Here is a 19,486-nt window from a genome sequence, read left to right on the forward strand (position 1 = left end):
TATATAAAAGAAAAAAAAAAAAGAAACAAAAGAAGGGGGGGGGGGGGGGGGGGGGGGGGTGGATGAGTGGAGTAATTGATTGAAGTCTAAGTATTATTTCACTTTTACGGGTATGGCTGCGTTGAAGATCTTTACTACAATGACAGGGTCACTTTAAGACATTCAAACGATCCGATACAATATGAATACACACTTCCCTGTATCTGGAATCAGGAAATGTCTGACCTGTATGTGTGATCCCTGGAAACTGGCAGGGAAGCCCATGAACGGAGAACACCCCGGGCCCACTGTGCAATTAACCTATCACTGTGCTGCTCCCTATACATGTATAATAACTATATACCTAAATATGGTAAATACAACTAAAATACATATTGTTTACATTAAATTGGTCACTTTTTTTACATCTAAAACTTTTAGATGCATTTTGTCACAAAAAGTGACTTTCAATTGTACAGAGAAAGAAGGAAAACTGCAAGAAAGTCAATGTTCTCATACATACACTAGTGTGGTTTCCTGCGGAGATGACAGGTCAGCTTGAAAAATGCACTTTATATACGGTATATTGTCTCTTCTTTACAATGCCTTCAGTTTGGTGCAGTTTCCATGATGCAAACGCAGAAACCACATCCATTCAGCAAGGGGAAAGTTTCATACCTTAGAAAACCTCTCAGGGTTTATTGAGAAAAGCATTTTCTTGACCCAAGATGTGTTGGCCAGCTTGCCCTACAGGACAATCTCCTTTGGGGGACCCATTTAATACCAAAGCAAAGGTCACTGGTGTGCAGTTATCTATATCAACCAATCACAAAGCAACTTTTGGCAGCATAGAAAAAAAAATGGTGAATGAAGCAGATATCTAATTTTGTGTGTTATTAAAGAGGACCTGTAATGAAGAGCTATTGGTCTAGACCCAGGGTTAGCCAAACTCCGGCCCTCCAGCTGTGGTGAAACTACAAATCCCATGATGCATCTCTCTCTCCGGGAGTCATGTCTGTGGCTGTGAGAATCTTGCAATGCCTCATGGGATTTGTAGTTCAACCACAGCCAGCGGGGGGGGGGCTGAGTTTGGCTACCTCTGGTCTAGACCTTGTTGCATACTTGTTCAAGGTAAGTGACCCAGGGGAATGTTAATAGAGGCTTGGGATGACAGCAAAGGAGCATGCACAATGTTAGGGTCAGCAGTGGCAGCTCTCATTTTTCGAAATGTACAGCTTTATTTAAAACCCGCTTATATGTGTACAATGTAGTGTAGATTAGATGAAATGGGAGTTCATGATGGGGTTATCAATTCATCACCAAACCATTAAATAATGGTAAGTTTATTGCTGTAACACAGAAATAAGAGGAAATGATCATGTTACAGACTTTGGAAGGATACAAAAGGTGAGACAATAAAGCCGAACTGTAGACGATATAAAATCACAAATGAATGCAACTCAGCATTCAATAATAGACATAAAAAATTTTTTTTAAATTGCACAGTGCAAGTCCCTTAAAAGGAGAACTATGAGGCGAGTGATTTTCACTCAGCCCTCATAAATCTGAGCCGACCTGTGACAATGAGACTGTCACAGGTCGGCTCAGTAGATCGTGAAGTGAGCGAACACATAACGTCGCTCGCTCACTTCTCGATCTATCCGTGCAGAGAGGCGTGACTGTCACTCACGGCTCTCTGCAAGGATTCCCCCCTCTCCCCACTCTGATCCTCCAGCGCTGACTGGCGGAACGGACGGGGGAGGGGCGGTTACAGCTGGCTCTGACTCTAGATAGGCAAAATTGTCGGGATCCGTTCCGGCTGCGGCGTCTCAGTATACCACGAGCTATAGCTCGCGGTATACTGAGCCTAGGGTGACGGGAGGACACTAGTTTGTGTCCTACCGTTACCCTTAGGAGAACTATGGGGAAAAGCCTTAACCCCATAGTTCTCCTTTAATCTGACTCAGTACGAGTCTCTTGCAGTCCCTGTACAGCAGAGCCTAGACTGAGGATGGGAGCAGCACGAGGAGCAAATCAGCTCTGCAGCTGTGCAGGTAGCATGCGGATAGGAGGAAAGAACAGAGCGGCAGAGATTAACTCATTAGTCCACTGCCTCTCCTTTCACTGTCCAATCACAGGCTGTGGGAGGGACCTGAAACTTATACTTAGAGGAGAATTATGGGGTGAGTGAAAAACACTCATCCCCATAATCCAAGCCGACCTGTGACAATGAAACTGTCACACGTCGGCTCTATTGATCGGGAAGTAAACGAACACATACCACTGATCGCTCACTTCCCGATCATCTCCCTGCAGAGAGCAGTGACCGTCAGTCACCACTTCCTGCAGGGATAGATTTCGACAGCACTGTCGGGATCCGTCCCGGCTGCGGTGATCTCCGTATATAGCGGGCAATAGAGAGCTATTTACTGAGTTTTGGGTCACGGTAGGAGGTTAATATATGCCCTCCCGTGACCCTGAAGAGAACTATGGGGGAAAAAAGGTTACCCTATAGTTCTCTTTTGACTGCAGCATAGAAAAATCAGATGATCTTTCCTGCCAAACAGGGGTGTGCTGTGTGACAGAGCTGTGTAAATCTCAGGGCAGGATGGACAACTAAACAAACGTTGGAAGTTTAAAAAGCTCTCATATGTGTTTTATTGATCGTACATTTAGCGGTTTAACTGGAGCTGAGCGTTAAAGAATTTGGCTGAGATTTATTTGAATGATAACACTTTTTTTTTTCTATAACTTTAAATGCAAAACTGTCTCTGAGGAGTTGCACTTTTTGTGTCTGGATTACACGGGGCCAGTTAACATGTGAATAACTGCAGAGTACAAGTCTACACTAAGTAGCTAATGGAATTATTGAGATTATCTGATAATTCCAGTCACACAAATGAAATTGGAACCATTGGAATCTAAAACTTTGAGGCATAAATGCAGAATTGTTCCCACTGTCAGCCAAACTGCTGAGTGCGTGGATGACATTGATATCGGTTTGATTTCTAATCACCAACACAAAGCACCTCATTTATTGAAGTATCTGTTCTAGATAATCAGTGCTGGCTCACAGCCTTCAGGCTCCTTCTTTACAGCATGGGAGGATGAAAGCAGGAATCGGATTGGCTGCTGTAGGACAAATCTTTCTGCTGACACGCAGTATCAATGATACTTTAGGGCTCATTCACTTGGACAGCCGTACAGCGTCCGTGCAGAAACCTGTGCCCAGGAGGAATGCAGACGCTCTGTGCCCGAGGGCATGCATCCGTACCTTTATAGATGTGCAAGTTCAGGTTGGCTTGCAGCTGTGTCCTGTCAGAGATGTACAGGCGGCTGTACATGGCTACAAGCAGCACCTGTGCCTGTCCAACCCAGGTGCAGATTTCTGCTCGGGCATGCATGCTGTATGGCTGTGCACGTTCAGGTCAGCTGAAACCTGGACACAAGACGTCACATGGCAGGAAGATAGGACCAACCACGCTCACTCTCCCCCCTTGCTGCCTCTCCTGGCTGTCTCTCCCCTCTCCCCCCTGGCTGTCTCTCCCCTCTCCCACCTGGCTGCCTCTCCTCTCTCCCCCCTAGCCATCTCTCTCTCCTGGCCGCCTCTCCTCGCTCTCTCTCCCCTGGCCGTCTCTCCTCTCGCTCTCTCTCCTGGCCGTCTCTCCTCTCGCTCTCTCCTGGCCATCGCTCCTCTCGCTCTCTCCTGGCCGTCTCTCCTCTCGCTCTCTCTCCTGGCCGTCTCTCCTCTCGCTCTCTCCTGGTCGTCTCTCCTCTCGCTCTCTCTCCTGGCTGTGTCTCTCCTCCTCTCTCCTGACTGTCTCTCCTCTCGCTCTCTCTCCTGGCTGTCTCTCCTCTCGCTCTCTCTCCTGTATAACTTTTCCGAAAAAATTGCTGTGGGGTGCTAGAGTGTTCGGGGTTTCACTTGAAAAAAAGGTGGCAACTCTAAACCTTGCACAGCCATTGACTTCTCTGTTAGGCTATATGCAGCACCGTGGTGGGGGAAACCACACAGGACTTCACAAATTGTGGGCTCAGCCACTTGTTTAAAGAGCCCTTCTTCTGTATAATAAGCTCCTAGGATATCTTGTGCAGAAAACAAAAAAAGTGTTTACCCGTTGTCAACAGTCAGCTGGATTATCTAGCTCGATAGACAGAGAGATACATTGGTAGAAACATACAGACTACAACATTTGCATTATGTATGATCTTTGACCGACAGATACAGGCTGGTAACTTCCTTGTACTATGAAACTAACTCCAGAGATCACTTCATTTTCTTTTAGTACAGGGCTCGTTTCTGCATCATTCACAACCTGGAGATTTTATTTTTAGGTGGCCAAGCAACAGAGTTGCAAGGACACCTATTGTTATTGTGCTGATTATTATTATTTTTATTATTATTTTTAATGTTATTTTTTTTTAAATTATTATTATTATTATTATTCCGCCGCTTTTTTCAAATGCCTGTAAAAGGTGCACTGTTAGTCAAAAACTCATGAAACTTTGCGCAATGCTACAGCCCTATGCTCTGCAGAGCTTATTACTGTATAAAGGTCATAGGTCACATGATGTGGCAGCCATCTTGGTTTTTGTGACGCTTTTTGTAAACTATTCAGAAACCTGAACCGCTAAAGCTACAGATGTACAACTTGCTGTGCTCTGCTATGCTCTGTTGCCACATGTGTTCATTATATCTCTTTTGGTCACATGGTTTTGCCGCCATTTTGGATTGTGCAATATTCTCCAAACACCTTAAACTCTGAAACCATTCATCAGAATAACTTAAAACGTTGCACATATGTCCAGGGCCAACTCTACTGCCACGGTTGTAAAACCAGGCCCGATCCCAAAATCAATATGGCCGCCACAAGCCGCTCACTTTTAACATTGCAGCAAATTGCAAAAACGTGCATTTCTATCACTATTGCAGTATGTTAAACATGTTATACATATGATAACTCAACATCATAACTGCCAAAGACAATATGGGTTCCAAAGGTCATCAAGGTCAGCGGACATTTTGAATTTGGAAAAAAGATATACGGGTCTATTTTGAATACATAACATTGCTATTTATGTCTCTAACTACAATATCTTCTTATGTGCTATAACCGGCTCTAATGCTTGGCCACCTTTATTGCTGCTTGCAGCTATATTTTAAATTAGAATTATTTTAAAAAACAAACAAAAAAACAACCTGCACTTTTGTCTAGGTTCAAAAATAAAGTTATACTCAACCAATCTTCCAAGTTGACTTGCTCTTAGATCAGTCCCTTCCACCTATCTCTCTTTTCCTTCCCTTGAGTGGTCTAAGTTCATGTGAGTCATCACGTTCCATACACAGAGGGGAATTTATCAAAACTGGAGCAGGCAGAACCTGGAGCAGTTACCCAGGGCAACCAATCAGCTCCTCCCTTCAGTTTGTTCAGTTGAGATTTGAAAATGAAAGAAAGAAGCTGATTGGTTGCTATGTACAGCTGCTCCAGGTTCTGTCTGCTCCAGTTTTGATAAATACCCCTCACAGTGCATTGGACGTGAGAACACCAAGGGACATACCAATGGTGGCGCGCAGAAGAGAGACTGGACGGAGTGCTGTGACTGCTGGCCGGCATGGAGGATCGAGCATAACTTTCTAATTTTTAAACCTAGAGAAAAACGAGCACTTAACCCTAAAAACATGTGTGAAAATAATTTTTGAATGCAAAGTGGTTAGATCAAGAATATTTTGATGAAAGGCTTAAAGGCATAAAGTGGTATCTCCTCCCCGCCAATATCCTGCAGATTGGACAATAAAGGAGCAGCAACACATTGAAATGTCATCAGATCTGGCCAGTCTGCCCTCTCCTCCTGTCAACATGATCCCTGCCAGCACATGCACCAGGGCCTGAATGGCTCCCTTATCTCAGTTTGCGTGATACGATCACAGACCCTAATACTGAGACAGATTCAGGTACTTAAGCTAAAATTAATCAGTAAAGTGATATTAAAGTTAAAATGTTTTTAAAGGTATTTCAAATGCCGATGAAATCACTTATAATGGAAGCTGCTTCTTGATGTTTAAAAGTTTTAGTTTCCTGCAAAATCAGCCGGTCCCCCGAGTACTGGACCTGATATCCTGTTAGGGTGGCTCCTTTCCCTTGCAGAGTCCTATGGAGCCACCCCTGTGTGTGCTAATAAGATGTGTGCGTCTCTACAAGCACACAGGCAACGCAAGCCACTTTCCTGCTCCCCTTCCTCCCTCCTTCTCCAACCAAGTAGATGTACAGTTGTTGGAGACTGCGCTGTCCTCTGACCTTGTACCGAACGGGAAGTTCAGGGAAGCACAGCTGAGAGAGTTGAAGCTGTCTGGATACATGGTGACTGTACTTGCTTGGGCAAAATTTTAAAGAAATACTTTGCTGAGCGACGTATATTTCTTTGATCTGAATTCATTATTGAAAAAAGGTTTTAGAGTTTAATACTACTTTAAATCAGATTTTTTAATAAAAACTTTACTTCACATTCATCTTTCAGGACTGCAACTTTAATAACCATCAGGCAGAATTTTTTCTTCTGTACAACAACCACATTTGCAGTCCTGCCACTTTGGATAAAGGAGTCAGTTTAATCTTTGAGTGATTTCCCAAAATGAGATTTCACCAACAGGGAAGAAATACTTGTCAGGTTGAAATGCACCTGGAAGCGAGCTGCATTTGCCGACACAGGCCCTAATGATGTCTGTAAATAGTTACATAGTTAGTCAGGTTGAAAAGGCACAAGTCCATCGGGTTCAACCTATAGATATAGGTATAACACCCCATGGTAGGACAGTACTTGGGATAGAACACTTCCACTCTTTGCTTTTGTCCCTCCTTATTTCACTAACTGCCTTCTGGGGGGACAGTCAGGGTTGTATTTAAACATCTTGCGGCTTTATATTTTTTACATATAAGCATTTCCAAGTCTTGCAGAAAGTAAATTAGTGACTATATCTGCCATTAACCCACACCCATCAGATAACCTTACCTTGACACTGGTACCCCTGCTTGCCAAACACTCCCCTGTAATGAACAAAAATAGAAAGTTGTTAATGTTCCGTCACCAAGAGCTCACATCTATGCAAGAACAGTCAGAATAGTACAACCAGCAAATACTTCTCAAGTGATTTTTCTTCACTACGTACAGGCAAGTTCCAGGAACCTAACCATTTAAAACAGACTTGCTGGTGAGGTGACCAGCTCTTCTGTACTGAGAGAACTGGAGTTACTAGTGGTGTGCAGTGGTTTGGCGCAGAGATGGATTAAAGCCAAATGGGGCATAAGGCAAGGTAGCAGCTTTGCCCTAACTTAAACCTCCCAACCCCTAAAACCTTATCAATCTATGTGACTATTGGATGTTTCTATTCCTCCATACAAAAAAAGTAGCAAAGGGCTGTTTCAGTGCAAAATCTGTGCAAGGCAGAGCATTTAGCGCAGGGTATAGAGCAGACCCTAAGACAGAGTTGGACAGGCACTCCTATAAATCGGGGATAGAAGGGGGTTAAAGAGAAGGGGCAGTGTGGCATTAGGCTTGCATAGCGATGGAATCCCCTATATGGAAAGTTCTTGTGAAAAATTGCTTTTTTTAATAGAAACAAAATGTAAAAATACAGAAGCTAGGGCATGGTTCTACAAATAATATATCAACCAATGAGGTGAGCAGAGTTATAGATTTCTATATATACTGTATGTTTCTTTGTGTGCAGCATGTAAACACACACACACACACAAAGCCAGGAAGCCAGGCACAAAAACAACCAACACATTTTGATTCATATCTCCCAGGCCAACTAATCTGTGTTCTTCGGAGTGGGGGATATGCTCAGGGGAACCATTCAAAGAAAGTATTGACCCTGCAGGCATTGTTGTTTCTTAAAAGAGAAAATATAGAATATGTGCACACTTAAATTTAATTTGTTGTCCTGAACATTCTGTTCTAGCATTCTGTCAATAGGTATTGGAAAGTCCCTTTAATAGCATTTGGCCAGGCTCAGTCCAACCCCCCTTTTGCATTATGGTAACAATGGCAGGATGGATGCCCAGTGACAGACAACCCGAATGTCAAAGATCATTGGTGTGCTCTTTACGAACTCTTTATGAAGGCAGCTTCCTTATGTAATCACTGTAACATTTAATACTGCCTAATATGTATGAAGTATAAGTAAAAAGCACTTAAGGAAAGTCAGTAAAATAGGATTTTTGTACTCACCGTAAAATCCTTTTCTCTCCGTTCATTGAAGGACACAGGGCAACAGATTGTAGATCCTGAATGGTAGGGTATATCGCCACCTGCAGGAGTAGGACGCTAGGCACATAACTAAAAAGACAAGACAAGCACCGCCGCATCCAAAGCCGAATTACAGACATAACGCAGGCCCAGCACCAACTGGTCCGCCAATTCCACAAAGGCGGGGGAGACGTTCTCCTCCGCAAGACCCTGATGTAAAATTTTTGCCCACTCAGTCAGAGTCTGAGTGACTAAGGCCGAAGCCAAGACCGGACGCATGAGAGCGCCCGCGACAGAGTACAGGGACCGCAAAAGCGCCTCAGCCTTCCTATCGGAAGGATCCTTAAAGGATGGAGAATCCTCCACCGGGATAACCGTGGCCTTGTTTAAACGAGAGACCGGCGGGTCCACCACCGGTAGTGAAGACCACTTAGATACAAAGTCCTCCTCAAAGGGATAGCGAACTGAGAACCGTTTCGGAACCGCAAATGACTTGGAAGGCCGTTTCCACTCCTTATAAATGAATTCATCAAAAAAGGAGATGTAAGGAAACACCTTGGCGGAACGTCTACTCTTATGCGTTCCAAACTGCACGTGCGGCAGCGCGGAAGTGCTGGCAACGTCTTCAATTTTTAGAGTCTCCCTAACAGCGCGGACTAGCGCAGAAACCGTCTCACGTTCCTGAACCAGGAGCGTAGACGCGGCCTCATCCTCACTGGCCGAATCAGGCTGCGAGGAATCACCAGGATCAGGACGCGGTGATGTCGTGGGAAGTTCCCCTTCCATGCCTAGCTGTAGAGGTAAACATTCATATAAGCATATAAAAAACAATTGGGCATTTCAAAGATACCACACATTGTCTACCCCAGAAAATTACTTTATTAATTTTTATAAATGTAGTTTTGGACAGAGTAGGATAGGTTAGGTTGTTAATGTAGTGTGCCCCTGCTGAACCTCTGTATGGGGTTTTAACCATTCCTAACTTTGTCCAATTGACTTTAGATAAACAGAGTACCTGTAGGTCTTTTTCATCCTGATTTTTGTACAACCACAGAAGGGTCTCACATATCAGGGGGCAAAAAAAAACCCAAGGCCTGGGCTGGTTTTCTAGATAACCCTTCCAGTCCCCCAGTTTCAGTGCCTAGAGCAACCCCCCTCCCCAATGTAAGTGTGTCACAGAACTAACAGACAATCATATGAGGCCGTTTCAGACACGGGGACCAAAGTTACATAATTTAGTAATTCTACATGCACATGCAGGGCAGTGCCCATGTTATAACAGCTTACAAGTAAAGACAATGAAAGACAATGAAAAATGAAGTCACTGTATGATTATAAATATAATTACATGCTGATCTCTCATCTAAATGCTTTTTCCCAGCACACACTGATTCTACATGCGTATATATGCCTTACCAGATGAAATCTTTGCAGTGGGAACAGTAGGTTGGTTGTCGCAGGTAAGTTGCCATAAACTTGTGTCCATTCACCTGGTGCACCCTCCGCCTCATGGCTCTCTGCCGTTTCCTTGTAAAGTGCCTCAGAAGCCGCCCATCACGCATTGTTCCTAAAATTGGAGTCACATTTTAACATTAAAAGGTGGCACATGATCCACTTTACCGCTACATCATACTTATCTACAGGCACCTATTATATATTTATGGGACTAATGCTATATTATATATAGGAATTACTAAAGTGGAGCTAAACACAATCATTAAATTCTCATATCCCTTTTACACGGGTAATTTTAACAGTTTTACTTCTTTTATTTTTAAAGCTGCTGCTTTCATTAACTAGTCTTGTTGCTAAGAAGGTTCTTGTTCAGGCTTTTGCTGTTAAGAGGTCTCCCAAATGTGTTCAGGCTCTTTCTGTTATGGGGCCTCTCAACTGTGCTCCTGCACTATCCCCCTGGTTGAGACTACAAGCGACCACGCTGACATACAACATGAGGGCATGGTAGGCTAGTGCCATCATCAGAAAGCTGGTCCAGAGTAGTGTGGCAAAAAGAGCTAGAACAGTGGATAAGCGCACAACTGATGGATAGTCACTGTGTTGAGGACTTAAGAACTGGGGCGGTCGGTGTGCAAGCTCCTTAACACAGGGAGAGGAACCCTGTACAGCAATATATAAATGAACTTTTAGGAGCGCTACTACCCTGGGGATGCTAGTGTCTATTAGTGTGTGCAAAAGATAATAGACTCACTGTTTAGGAGACAGCTGGTGTGTCTGTGGATCCTCTGGCATTAAAATGCACGGTCCTTGGAAAACCAACTGGCTCAAGGGGTGGATGGCTCCAGGGGTCGATGGTGGTAGGTCTGGGAGCAAACCGCGTACTCAGCTGGCCAGGCCGAGCCGCAGCAGCATGGGAGAAAGAGAGAGGGGGAAAGAAGCCGCGGACGGCTAAGCGGCACCGGGCGCAGTGTGTACACTGATGGCCCCTGGAGCCATCCACCCCTTGAGCCAGTTGGTTTATATAAAGTTAAAAGATAAAGTAAAGTATATGTAGCAATTTCAACAATAAATACAAACGTAACAATGTGTCTCATAATTTGCTGGTAATGAAGGAGAATTGTCTACGTAACAATGAATATACAATAATGACTACAATAGTGAATGCTTATAATAGATCAATAAGTGAAATGTTCATTCATAGTGAGGTACTAGGAGTTTATATAGCAAAAGTATAAAAGAATGAAAGTTTATAGTCTGGTAAGTATTTAATCTATTTTCACATTTACATTTAGCAACTGTGTACAGATTTGCAAGAAAAAAAAAAGAAATTAGACCCAATAGGGTTTTGACACTATCTGCATGGAGGTTTCATGTTCTGCCTGAGCTTGTGTGGGTTTCCACTATGTACTTCAGTTTCCTTCCACACTTCAAACACATGCTAGTAGGTTAAAGTTACACTAAACTTACATCTTACAAAATGCATTCATTATTAACACAATTAATTATTAACTATTAACACAAATGTAGCTTATTTGTGTGTCACTCGGCTGTAGATCCTCAAATCATCTCTGAATTGGTGCCGACACTGTCCTTCCTTCTGGAGGGTGGTTACTTTTATTCCCCATAGTCCTGGTGTGTGTTGTAAAGTAGTCACCACTCCAAGCTCACTCCCGTGATGGACTACATTCTCATGTTTAGTTTACTAATTTGTATTGAGATTGTAGTCCATCACAGGAGTGAGCTTGGAGCGGTGGCTACTTTACAACGCACACAGGGACCATGGGGAACAAAAGTAGCCACCCTCCAGAAGGAAGGACAGTGTCAGCAACAATTCAATGCACCAAACCAATTGCTGAGTGAATCTGATTCTGTTAAGGGCAGGCTGAGATTCTCCTCGTTTAAATATGTGCATGTAGAGTTCATTTAATGAGGCTTGGATCAGAATTCGGATATTCAGAAATGTGATTTGTCAGAAAAGATTAGGATTAGATTTCCTGATTGGTCTAAGCTTCATATCTATATACCCTTCTGTAGTGGGAGTTCCATTTAGGGAGGCACCCACAGGCACTTTAGAAAACTTTATTTTAAGGCTGCTTTTCATACAATGGGAAGTTTAATACAGAAAAGCACAAACAATTGTGACGAGATACATAGGATTATATTCTAATTGCGAATATAAATGTTTGATTCTTTTAGATTAAATTGACTTTAATTCATTGTTTACCAATTAAACAAATCAGGAAAGTGTATAAATATGCTGGCCCATGAAAGACATGAACCATAAACCAAATAGAAGTATTTGCCCTTGGCTTGTGGTTTTTATTGTACCTAAACTATGCTCTCCAGCTATGAATTTACAAACAACATGCCACATCACAGAACCCTTTTCACTTACACCTCGGTGACGTCATTGGCCTTCAGGGAACCGTAACCAGCAATATTGACCTAGCCAAAAAAAATGGCCGTCTCTTCAGTCTGCGGGCCATGTGTGTAAAGAGTGACATGCACATTGTGGTTGGCTGATCACAACGTATGCTGTATGTGGCTTTTTATATCACTGTAAAATATGAGTCTCCCAGAAAAACAGTGTAAGCTAGAATATCAGCATTGCACATTATGCTGTGAACTTGTGGTCAGTGCTCAACACAGGAAGAGGCCAAAAAGCTGTATATTACAGAACACAGAATGCAAAGAACCCTCTTATACCATAGCTCACTATTAACAGCTTTATATATGTTATAAACAATGCTATGATTAAAGTGGAGTGTTGGCTTCCCAAAAATATGCTGAAGCACTTAAAACTGTAAAAACAGAAGCACTTATAGTTAACTGCAAAGTCTCACAAATACCGGTTGATCTTGCCACCTAATGCAGGTTCCTGCATACAACACACACAGGGACCATGGGGAACAAACTTAGACACCCTCCAGAAGGGAGAAGGACAGCGTCAGCACCAATTCAGGGATGATTTAAGTGATACACAAATAAAGTAAATTTTTTAATAGTTAAGTTACTTGAATGTATTTTTAAGGTTCAACTCCTGAGTTTAGTGTCACCTTAAGCATTTAAGTCCCTTTAAAGGCTTGTTATAGATTTTATACAAACAATTAAAAAAAAATACAAGCCAACAGCGTACAAAGTTGTAAAATCAAAAATTACATTAAAATTGACCCAACGCTAACGCTGTCACCTATTAAATGAGCACACAGGAAACACAGCAAGTTCCTTGTAAATACATTTGCTGATAATCTGTCTCTGTGTGGACCATCACCTACTCTTAAGGCCAAAAGATACCTGATTAGATACTGCCTAGTTGGAACTGAAGGAGAAACTGTATGAGAGCTGCATACACTCATCGATGTGGCCATCAATCATACAATTGATTCCACTGACGTGTGCACTTATGAGAGTTTGACCATTTCATGGGTGGTCAAATACAGGTGAAACTCGAATAATTAGAATATCGTGCAAAAGTAATTGCAGTAAGTGCTGCAAAAGGGGCCCAAACCCAGTACTGAGTACATATGCATGCTTGTACTTTTCAGAGGTCCGATATTGTTCTATGTACAATCCTTGTTTTATTGATTGCATGTAATAATCTACTTTTTTGAGGTTGTGGATTTGGGGTTCTTGGGGTTTTCATGAGCTGTAAGCGATAATCATCACAATTATGACAAATCACGGCTTGAATTATCTTGCTTTGCATGTAATGAGTCTATCTCATATATTAGTTTCACCTTTTAAGTTGCATTAGTGAAATAAATGAACTTTGCACGATATTCTAATTATTCGAGTTTCACCTGTATATTCCATGGTTAAGCCATCTAAAATGGACATGAACAAGTGTCTGGAAGACCAATATGATGGCATACATGAAGTTCAGTACGGCTAAGACTGGACCAGAGCTGGAATTCTATTATCAACACCATAGGCCACTCTTATTGAGTCTTTCATAGGACATAAAATCTTTTGTAGCTGCACTATTCCTGCCTTCTCCTGACACTGTGATGTTCTACACCACAGCCTGTGTGCCCTTCCCACAAACACACAAGATAAATAACCCCGCAGCGAGAAAGTCAAGACCTTACATAATGTTTTACAATGTCAAACATGAATATAATAGCTATTATCATTTACAAGTGAGAAAACCTGCGTTCTTCACAATATTTAAGACAATAACCCATCTGTGAACCACACCCCTCCCTTACAACTGATCTAGTATTTACATGGCATGAAGTGGTTTCTCATCCATTCTTATAAATTAAATATCTTTCGGCAACTTTCTTGACACAATATTCATATGCTGGTATATGGATCTTCATTAGAACTTTGGCTTAAAGGAAAAGTCCAACCAAAACAATTTTAGTTTTAACAGAGAAGGGAAGATTTAAAATGTTTTTTAAGTTTTTATTGCGGACTGTAATATGTTGGGGGATTCCCCCTCCCTTCCTGTGCTAATGACAGTTTTTCATGAGTAAAGTAAGTTTAGGGAACAAGAACTAATAAAAATCACTCTTCTCATTAGGGTTAAAACATGCATGTCAAGTTCAAATTAAACAATAGGCAGTAAGTATTTAAATTGTGAAAAGGATTGTCCTTGATCCATTGAGGGATGTGCCTATCTCCTGCTGTCATTTAAATTGGCCTTTGATGTAAATCTGCATGAATTGAATCCTGGCACAATATGCAAAGATCAGCCATAACATTATGCACTATGGGAAGAAGGCAAGTTGGCAGAGGCAGTGTGGGGCTATGGGCAATGTTCTGCTGAGAAACCTTGGGTCATGCCTATCATGTGGATGTTACTTTGACCACCGGCCTAAACATTGTTTCTAACCAAAGTACACCACTTCATGGAAATCGTATTCCCTGATGGCAGTGGCCTCTTTCAGCAGGATAATGTGCCCTGCCACACTGCAAAAATAGTTCAAGAATGGTTCAAGGAACACAACAACGAGTTTGAGGTGTTGACTTGGCCTCCAAATTCTCCAGATCTAAATCCAACTGAGAATCTGTGTGATGTGCTGGAAAAAAAAGTCCGATCCATAGAGGTCCCACCTCGTAACTTACAGGACTTAAAGGATCTGCTACTGGTGCCGGATATCACAGCATACCTTTAGAGGTATAGTGGAGTCCATACATGACAGATCAGGGCTGTTTTGACGGCAAAAGGGGCACCTACTCAATATTAGGCAAGTGGTCATATTGTTATGACTGATCGGTGTACAAAAACAGTGCAATGTTTCATAATATCTCTACATTTTATCAATAAAAGCAGCTCTTGGGCTCCAGCCAAGTCACTTTGCATAGGGTGAAATGATGCCATCAATCTGCTGCAGGCAGGAGGAAGCATTTCTTCAGTCTCCTCTCCTGCAGTGATCAGACTACAACGTTTTAGCAAACCACAAGTCAGGAGGCTGCAGCAGGGCCTGGTCTGTCAGACATTTGTGAACACTGCACAGACACCAGTATTTAAATGATTTTGTCACCTTTGAACCAGAATTTCATTCCAGGAAATTGATGCTGACACTTTGCATTGCCTTAACAGAGATGATGGTCTCTCTTCTGGAGAGAAAAAAAGCAGAAGATGGCCTCATACAAGCTTGCTGAAATCTTTGCAAAAACTTTGTAAAAAAAGAAACTTGCTGTACCCATTGGTCTTTAACACATTTAAGTGGAAGTTGCCAAAACTGTAAAGGCCCTTGTTCCAGAGATGGATCAAAACTTCGGAGTGTCCCAGAATATATGACACAAGTGTTTGTGTTAGACATCCAAATGATTCAAAATTTTCTTACCTTCTGTAAAGCTCCCTATAAGGGTGATCGCAATAAACACTTTGCCTTCAGGTTCCAAGTCAATCTATAAAAAAAACAAATAATCAAACAAATGTTTATATACACATTACTGTTAATTGCCTGCTGCTTACAATGTATACAGACATCTCCTATTTTCCTTTGCAGTCTAATGTCTACATGGTATAAACCGCATAATAAACTTCGGAATGTTTGGAGCTTATATGATGCCCCTTTATGGGCCAATTTATGTTATTAAAGATGCAAGCTTTCAGAATGCCTTAGATCCCTCTTTTAGTCTTTATTCTATATGAATTTTGCGAAACCAGAAGAAGGAATCTAAGGCATCCTGAAAGCTTTCACCTTTAACAGCTTAAAGAAAAGTAAACCCAGCTAGTGACTGCTACAAAAACACTGAACTGACTATTTTAAAGGGAAGCTCTGCTTTAAAAAAATATGAAAAATGAATAAAAAAAAATCATATAGCATATATATATATAAATAAAGATTATAGCATATATAATTGCTCCTCAAGCCATTTTGTAATGTAATGTTAAAGATTAACTCTCCATTAAAACTGCAGCTGCTAAGGGCTTGTTCACACCATGTTCAGACAGTTTTTGTCCGCACCTGTAATCCATCCCATTGTATTCCTGCAGTATTTCTGGGCTCTGTTCACACCAGTGCAGTCCGTTCCAGTGTGGGCAAAAAAATGCTGCATGCACTATTTTTTTCTGGTCTGGAAACGCATGTAAACACATCAAACCTGCATGCAAATACACTGGAATGCACCTGAAAGCCAATTTTAAGCTAAAAAAAAAAAAAAAAGAAAAGAAACGCATCGGTACACACTGGAACGCATAAAAAAATGAGTCTAAACACAATGCAGCACTTTATAGATCTGGTCAGGAAAATGGTGTGAATCTGGCTCGCTGTCAAAAAAATTCAATGCAATATGGTAACCTGGAGGTTTTCTGTACATAGTTGGTGTTCATAACACCCCCAAATATGTAATTTCTTCTGTGATTGGCTGACTGTGATTGGCTGACTGATGTTGGCAGAAGTCTGCACTAAGATACAAGTAAAATTTTAGGCATCCTTTTTGTTGAGGTACTCCGTAAGTGCCTGTTCACAGGACGTCCGTTTTGTGTGCTGTCCTGATCCGTACGCTCCTGCACTCAAAATGCATCCCAATGTATCCCTATGTGTTTTATGGGCTACAGTTCTCACGTGCGCAGTCCGTTCAGGTTACGACAGAAAAATACTGCATGTCACATTTTGTACGACAGGAAACGCAAACGCGTCCAAAACGCAAAGGACTGCAGCTAACATACTAACAGCCCCACTCCAGCTTACTGGAACGCATCAAAAACGCTGCCAAAATGCACTGCATCAGTAGCACCGCGTCTGCAGATCCGGACCTGATCAGGACCTGAAACTCATGTGAACAGGCCCTAAGGGTTCATTACTTCTAAAGGGATGCAGACACTGCATCTTAACTCATTACAACACAAAGTCCACCAGCTGATTATAATGAACCCCGACCCTCCCATTCAGGGATCAGTCTGGAAAGGATGTGCTGGAAAGCTTAGGTAGGAATCTGCAACAAAGTTTGTTAAAATCCTTACAATGTACACAGTTGACCAAGAGGGAATTTTCGCTCAACAAAAGAGGAATTACTTCAATGGGCAGTTTTAAATAAATAAATACTTTTTTACCCCACTGAACACTGAAGGCCGCCCTCCCCAACCCTAACACCCTCCCAACCACTAAAGCCAGCGCCATTGTGGAGTGATTCAAGTACTGATTTCTGTGTAGTTCTCCTCTGTCAATGTCACTCTTAAACCCCACACCTGTGCAGTAATGCCTAGCTTTGCAAGTCATAGGGTAGATGGGAGTAGCAATCAGTCCCGCAAGAAAATTACCACCGATTTGAGACTGCTCGGATGCCGGATGACATGTGACATGACCGCTATCGATGGAGACCATTTTATGTGCATTTTCAGATGGGACAAAACCTTATTAGGGAGCTTACGGGGTATTACTTAAACTCCAAACTGTCTGCATTAATCAATGGCTAACAAGGTACAATTCTCCACTACACAAGCCCTTCCAACAACCTGCTCTGTACATGTTATTAGTTTGAATAGAGCTTGCCAACATAAAATGGCTAACACAGAGTATTGCAGATAACAATAGCTGAAATATTGTGACTGCAGAACACAGGTATGTGCAGGGTGTGCCTGGACATCAGAAATGTAGCATACATTTTCTTTTCAATATATGACAAAGATTTGAGGTCTACACTGTTTGTTAAAGCATTGTCTACAAACGGTCATTTTAGTTATAGAATGTTAGCGCAAATGTTCATTTAGCAAACTGGAAAAAATTGAAGCAAGTACTCCCATTTACTGCACGTCAACTGTTTGTCTTTCTTCAAATAATTCCACAATATTTTACTGGCTCATGGAATATTTCACTGAATATTTGTTGAATCTTCCCAAAATCAGACGTTTATGTGCAGCAGCCTACAGCTACACTCTCTTATTACAATCTGTATTCAGTCAGGACCTTTGTACTTCATAGTGGAGGGTAGATCTAAAGAAGATTGTATCATCAGATTGTAAAGTGTACAGCCAGCTAGAGTCTGAGAAACATCAGGATTATATAAAATAGTGAAATCCATAGCAGCCAATCAGATTTGACTTCTTATTTGATTACAGTAGAGTAAGACACTATAACTAGCTGCTAAAGTTTGCTACATTAAATAAGCGTAACATTAGTGATAGCAGAAAGAATTGTGTGTGGATGAGACTAAAAGTACCTAAAAGGAGAACTATGGGGTCAGTGCTTTTCCCCATAGTTCTCCCCAGGGTCATGGCAGGACACAAACTATCGTCCTCCCGTGACCCAAAGCTCAGTATGGAAAACATAAAGCAAAAAGGAGCGCCTCGATAGTGTAAAACAGAATTTAATAAAAAAGAAGACACACAGCTAGGGCTGTACTTACAAACAACTGTAGAAACACAGGCATCTAACAAGGATGGGTAAACGAAATCATGAACAAAGACGAGCTGGAGTATTGATGTTAAACCAGAGTCTTCTGCCCCCAAGTATTCCACGGGTTTACATGTTTCAGAGGCAGGGCCGGACTGGCCATAGGGCAAACCGGGCACTTGCCTGGTGGGCCGGGCCAAACACAATCAATCTGATTGTGTTTGGGCCGGTCCGCTATGCCTGATGGCCGGCTCTTAGAGCCGGCACTACTACACAGTAGACACTAGAGGGAGCTGGTGGGGGAAGCCAGAAAACACCTCCTCACCCAGCTCTCTCTAGTCTCTACTATGCTCTCTCCGGAGCTTGCTGGTGATGTTCCTGTCCCCTGTCCCGGTCGGTATATTTACATATGAATGGGCAGCAGTGATTTGCATATCAATAAGGCCCATTCATATGTAAATATCATGGCTAATTCATATGCAAATCAATGCCAGATACATGATATGTTTACATTCAGTTAGGAGTCAATCACTTTCCCTGGACAGGAGTCAATCACTCTCCCTGGACGCATCGATTGTGTTTTCTAACCGCATGTAATCATATCACATTCCATTACATGCGGTGTGCATGCGTTTACATGGAGCTACTGTCACCTGATCATTAACTTGAATAGGTGACAGCTGTCACTTGTAAACACCAGATTAGGGATTTCTGCTGCAGTAAAACGCAAGTTTCTGATGCAGGAATCCCTAATCGCACCTAAACCTACAGATATGAATAGGGCCTTATTGTGTGTGTATTAGTGTCTGTACTACTTAAAGTGGATATAGTTACATTTTATTTTTAAGTATGAAATGTGGCAGACGGCCCCCATGAGAGAAAAAAATTTGTCGAGTGGCCCCCGAGACAGAAGAGGCGGGGGGTAGAGGAACCACGGGGGTACCACGCGGTGCCTTCTTAGAGGGCTTCCACCGGCTGCCTATCTTTGCCTCCTGAGACCCTTTGCCCGAGACTTC

General features: G+C 42.2%; 1 protein-coding gene across 2 annotated transcripts in view; it reads right to left on the reverse strand.

Annotated features, from left to right (window-relative positions):
• Nucleotides 1-19,486, reverse strand: part of PRKCH (protein kinase C eta) — a 154,133-nt gene that overhangs the window by 65,521 nt on the left and 69,126 nt on the right. For both annotated transcript variants that reach the window (XM_018562752.1, XM_018562744.1), the window contains 3 exons: nt 15,477-15,540; nt 9,643-9,793; nt 6,988-7,022 (listed from right to left, as the gene is read on the reverse strand). In XM_018562752.1, the coding sequence (XP_018418254.1) occupies nt 6,988-7,022; nt 9,643-9,793; nt 15,477-15,540 (250 nt within the window). The remainder of the gene's footprint in view (nt 1-6,987; nt 7,023-9,642; nt 9,794-15,476; nt 15,541-19,486) is intronic.

This window comes from Nanorana parkeri, unplaced genomic scaffold (assembly GCF_000935625.1).
Source record: "Nanorana parkeri isolate BGI_ZX_2015 unplaced genomic scaffold, ASM93562v1 scaffold20, whole genome shotgun sequence".
In the NCBI taxonomy this organism is placed as follows: Eukaryota; Metazoa; Chordata; class Amphibia; order Anura; family Dicroglossidae; genus Nanorana; species Nanorana parkeri.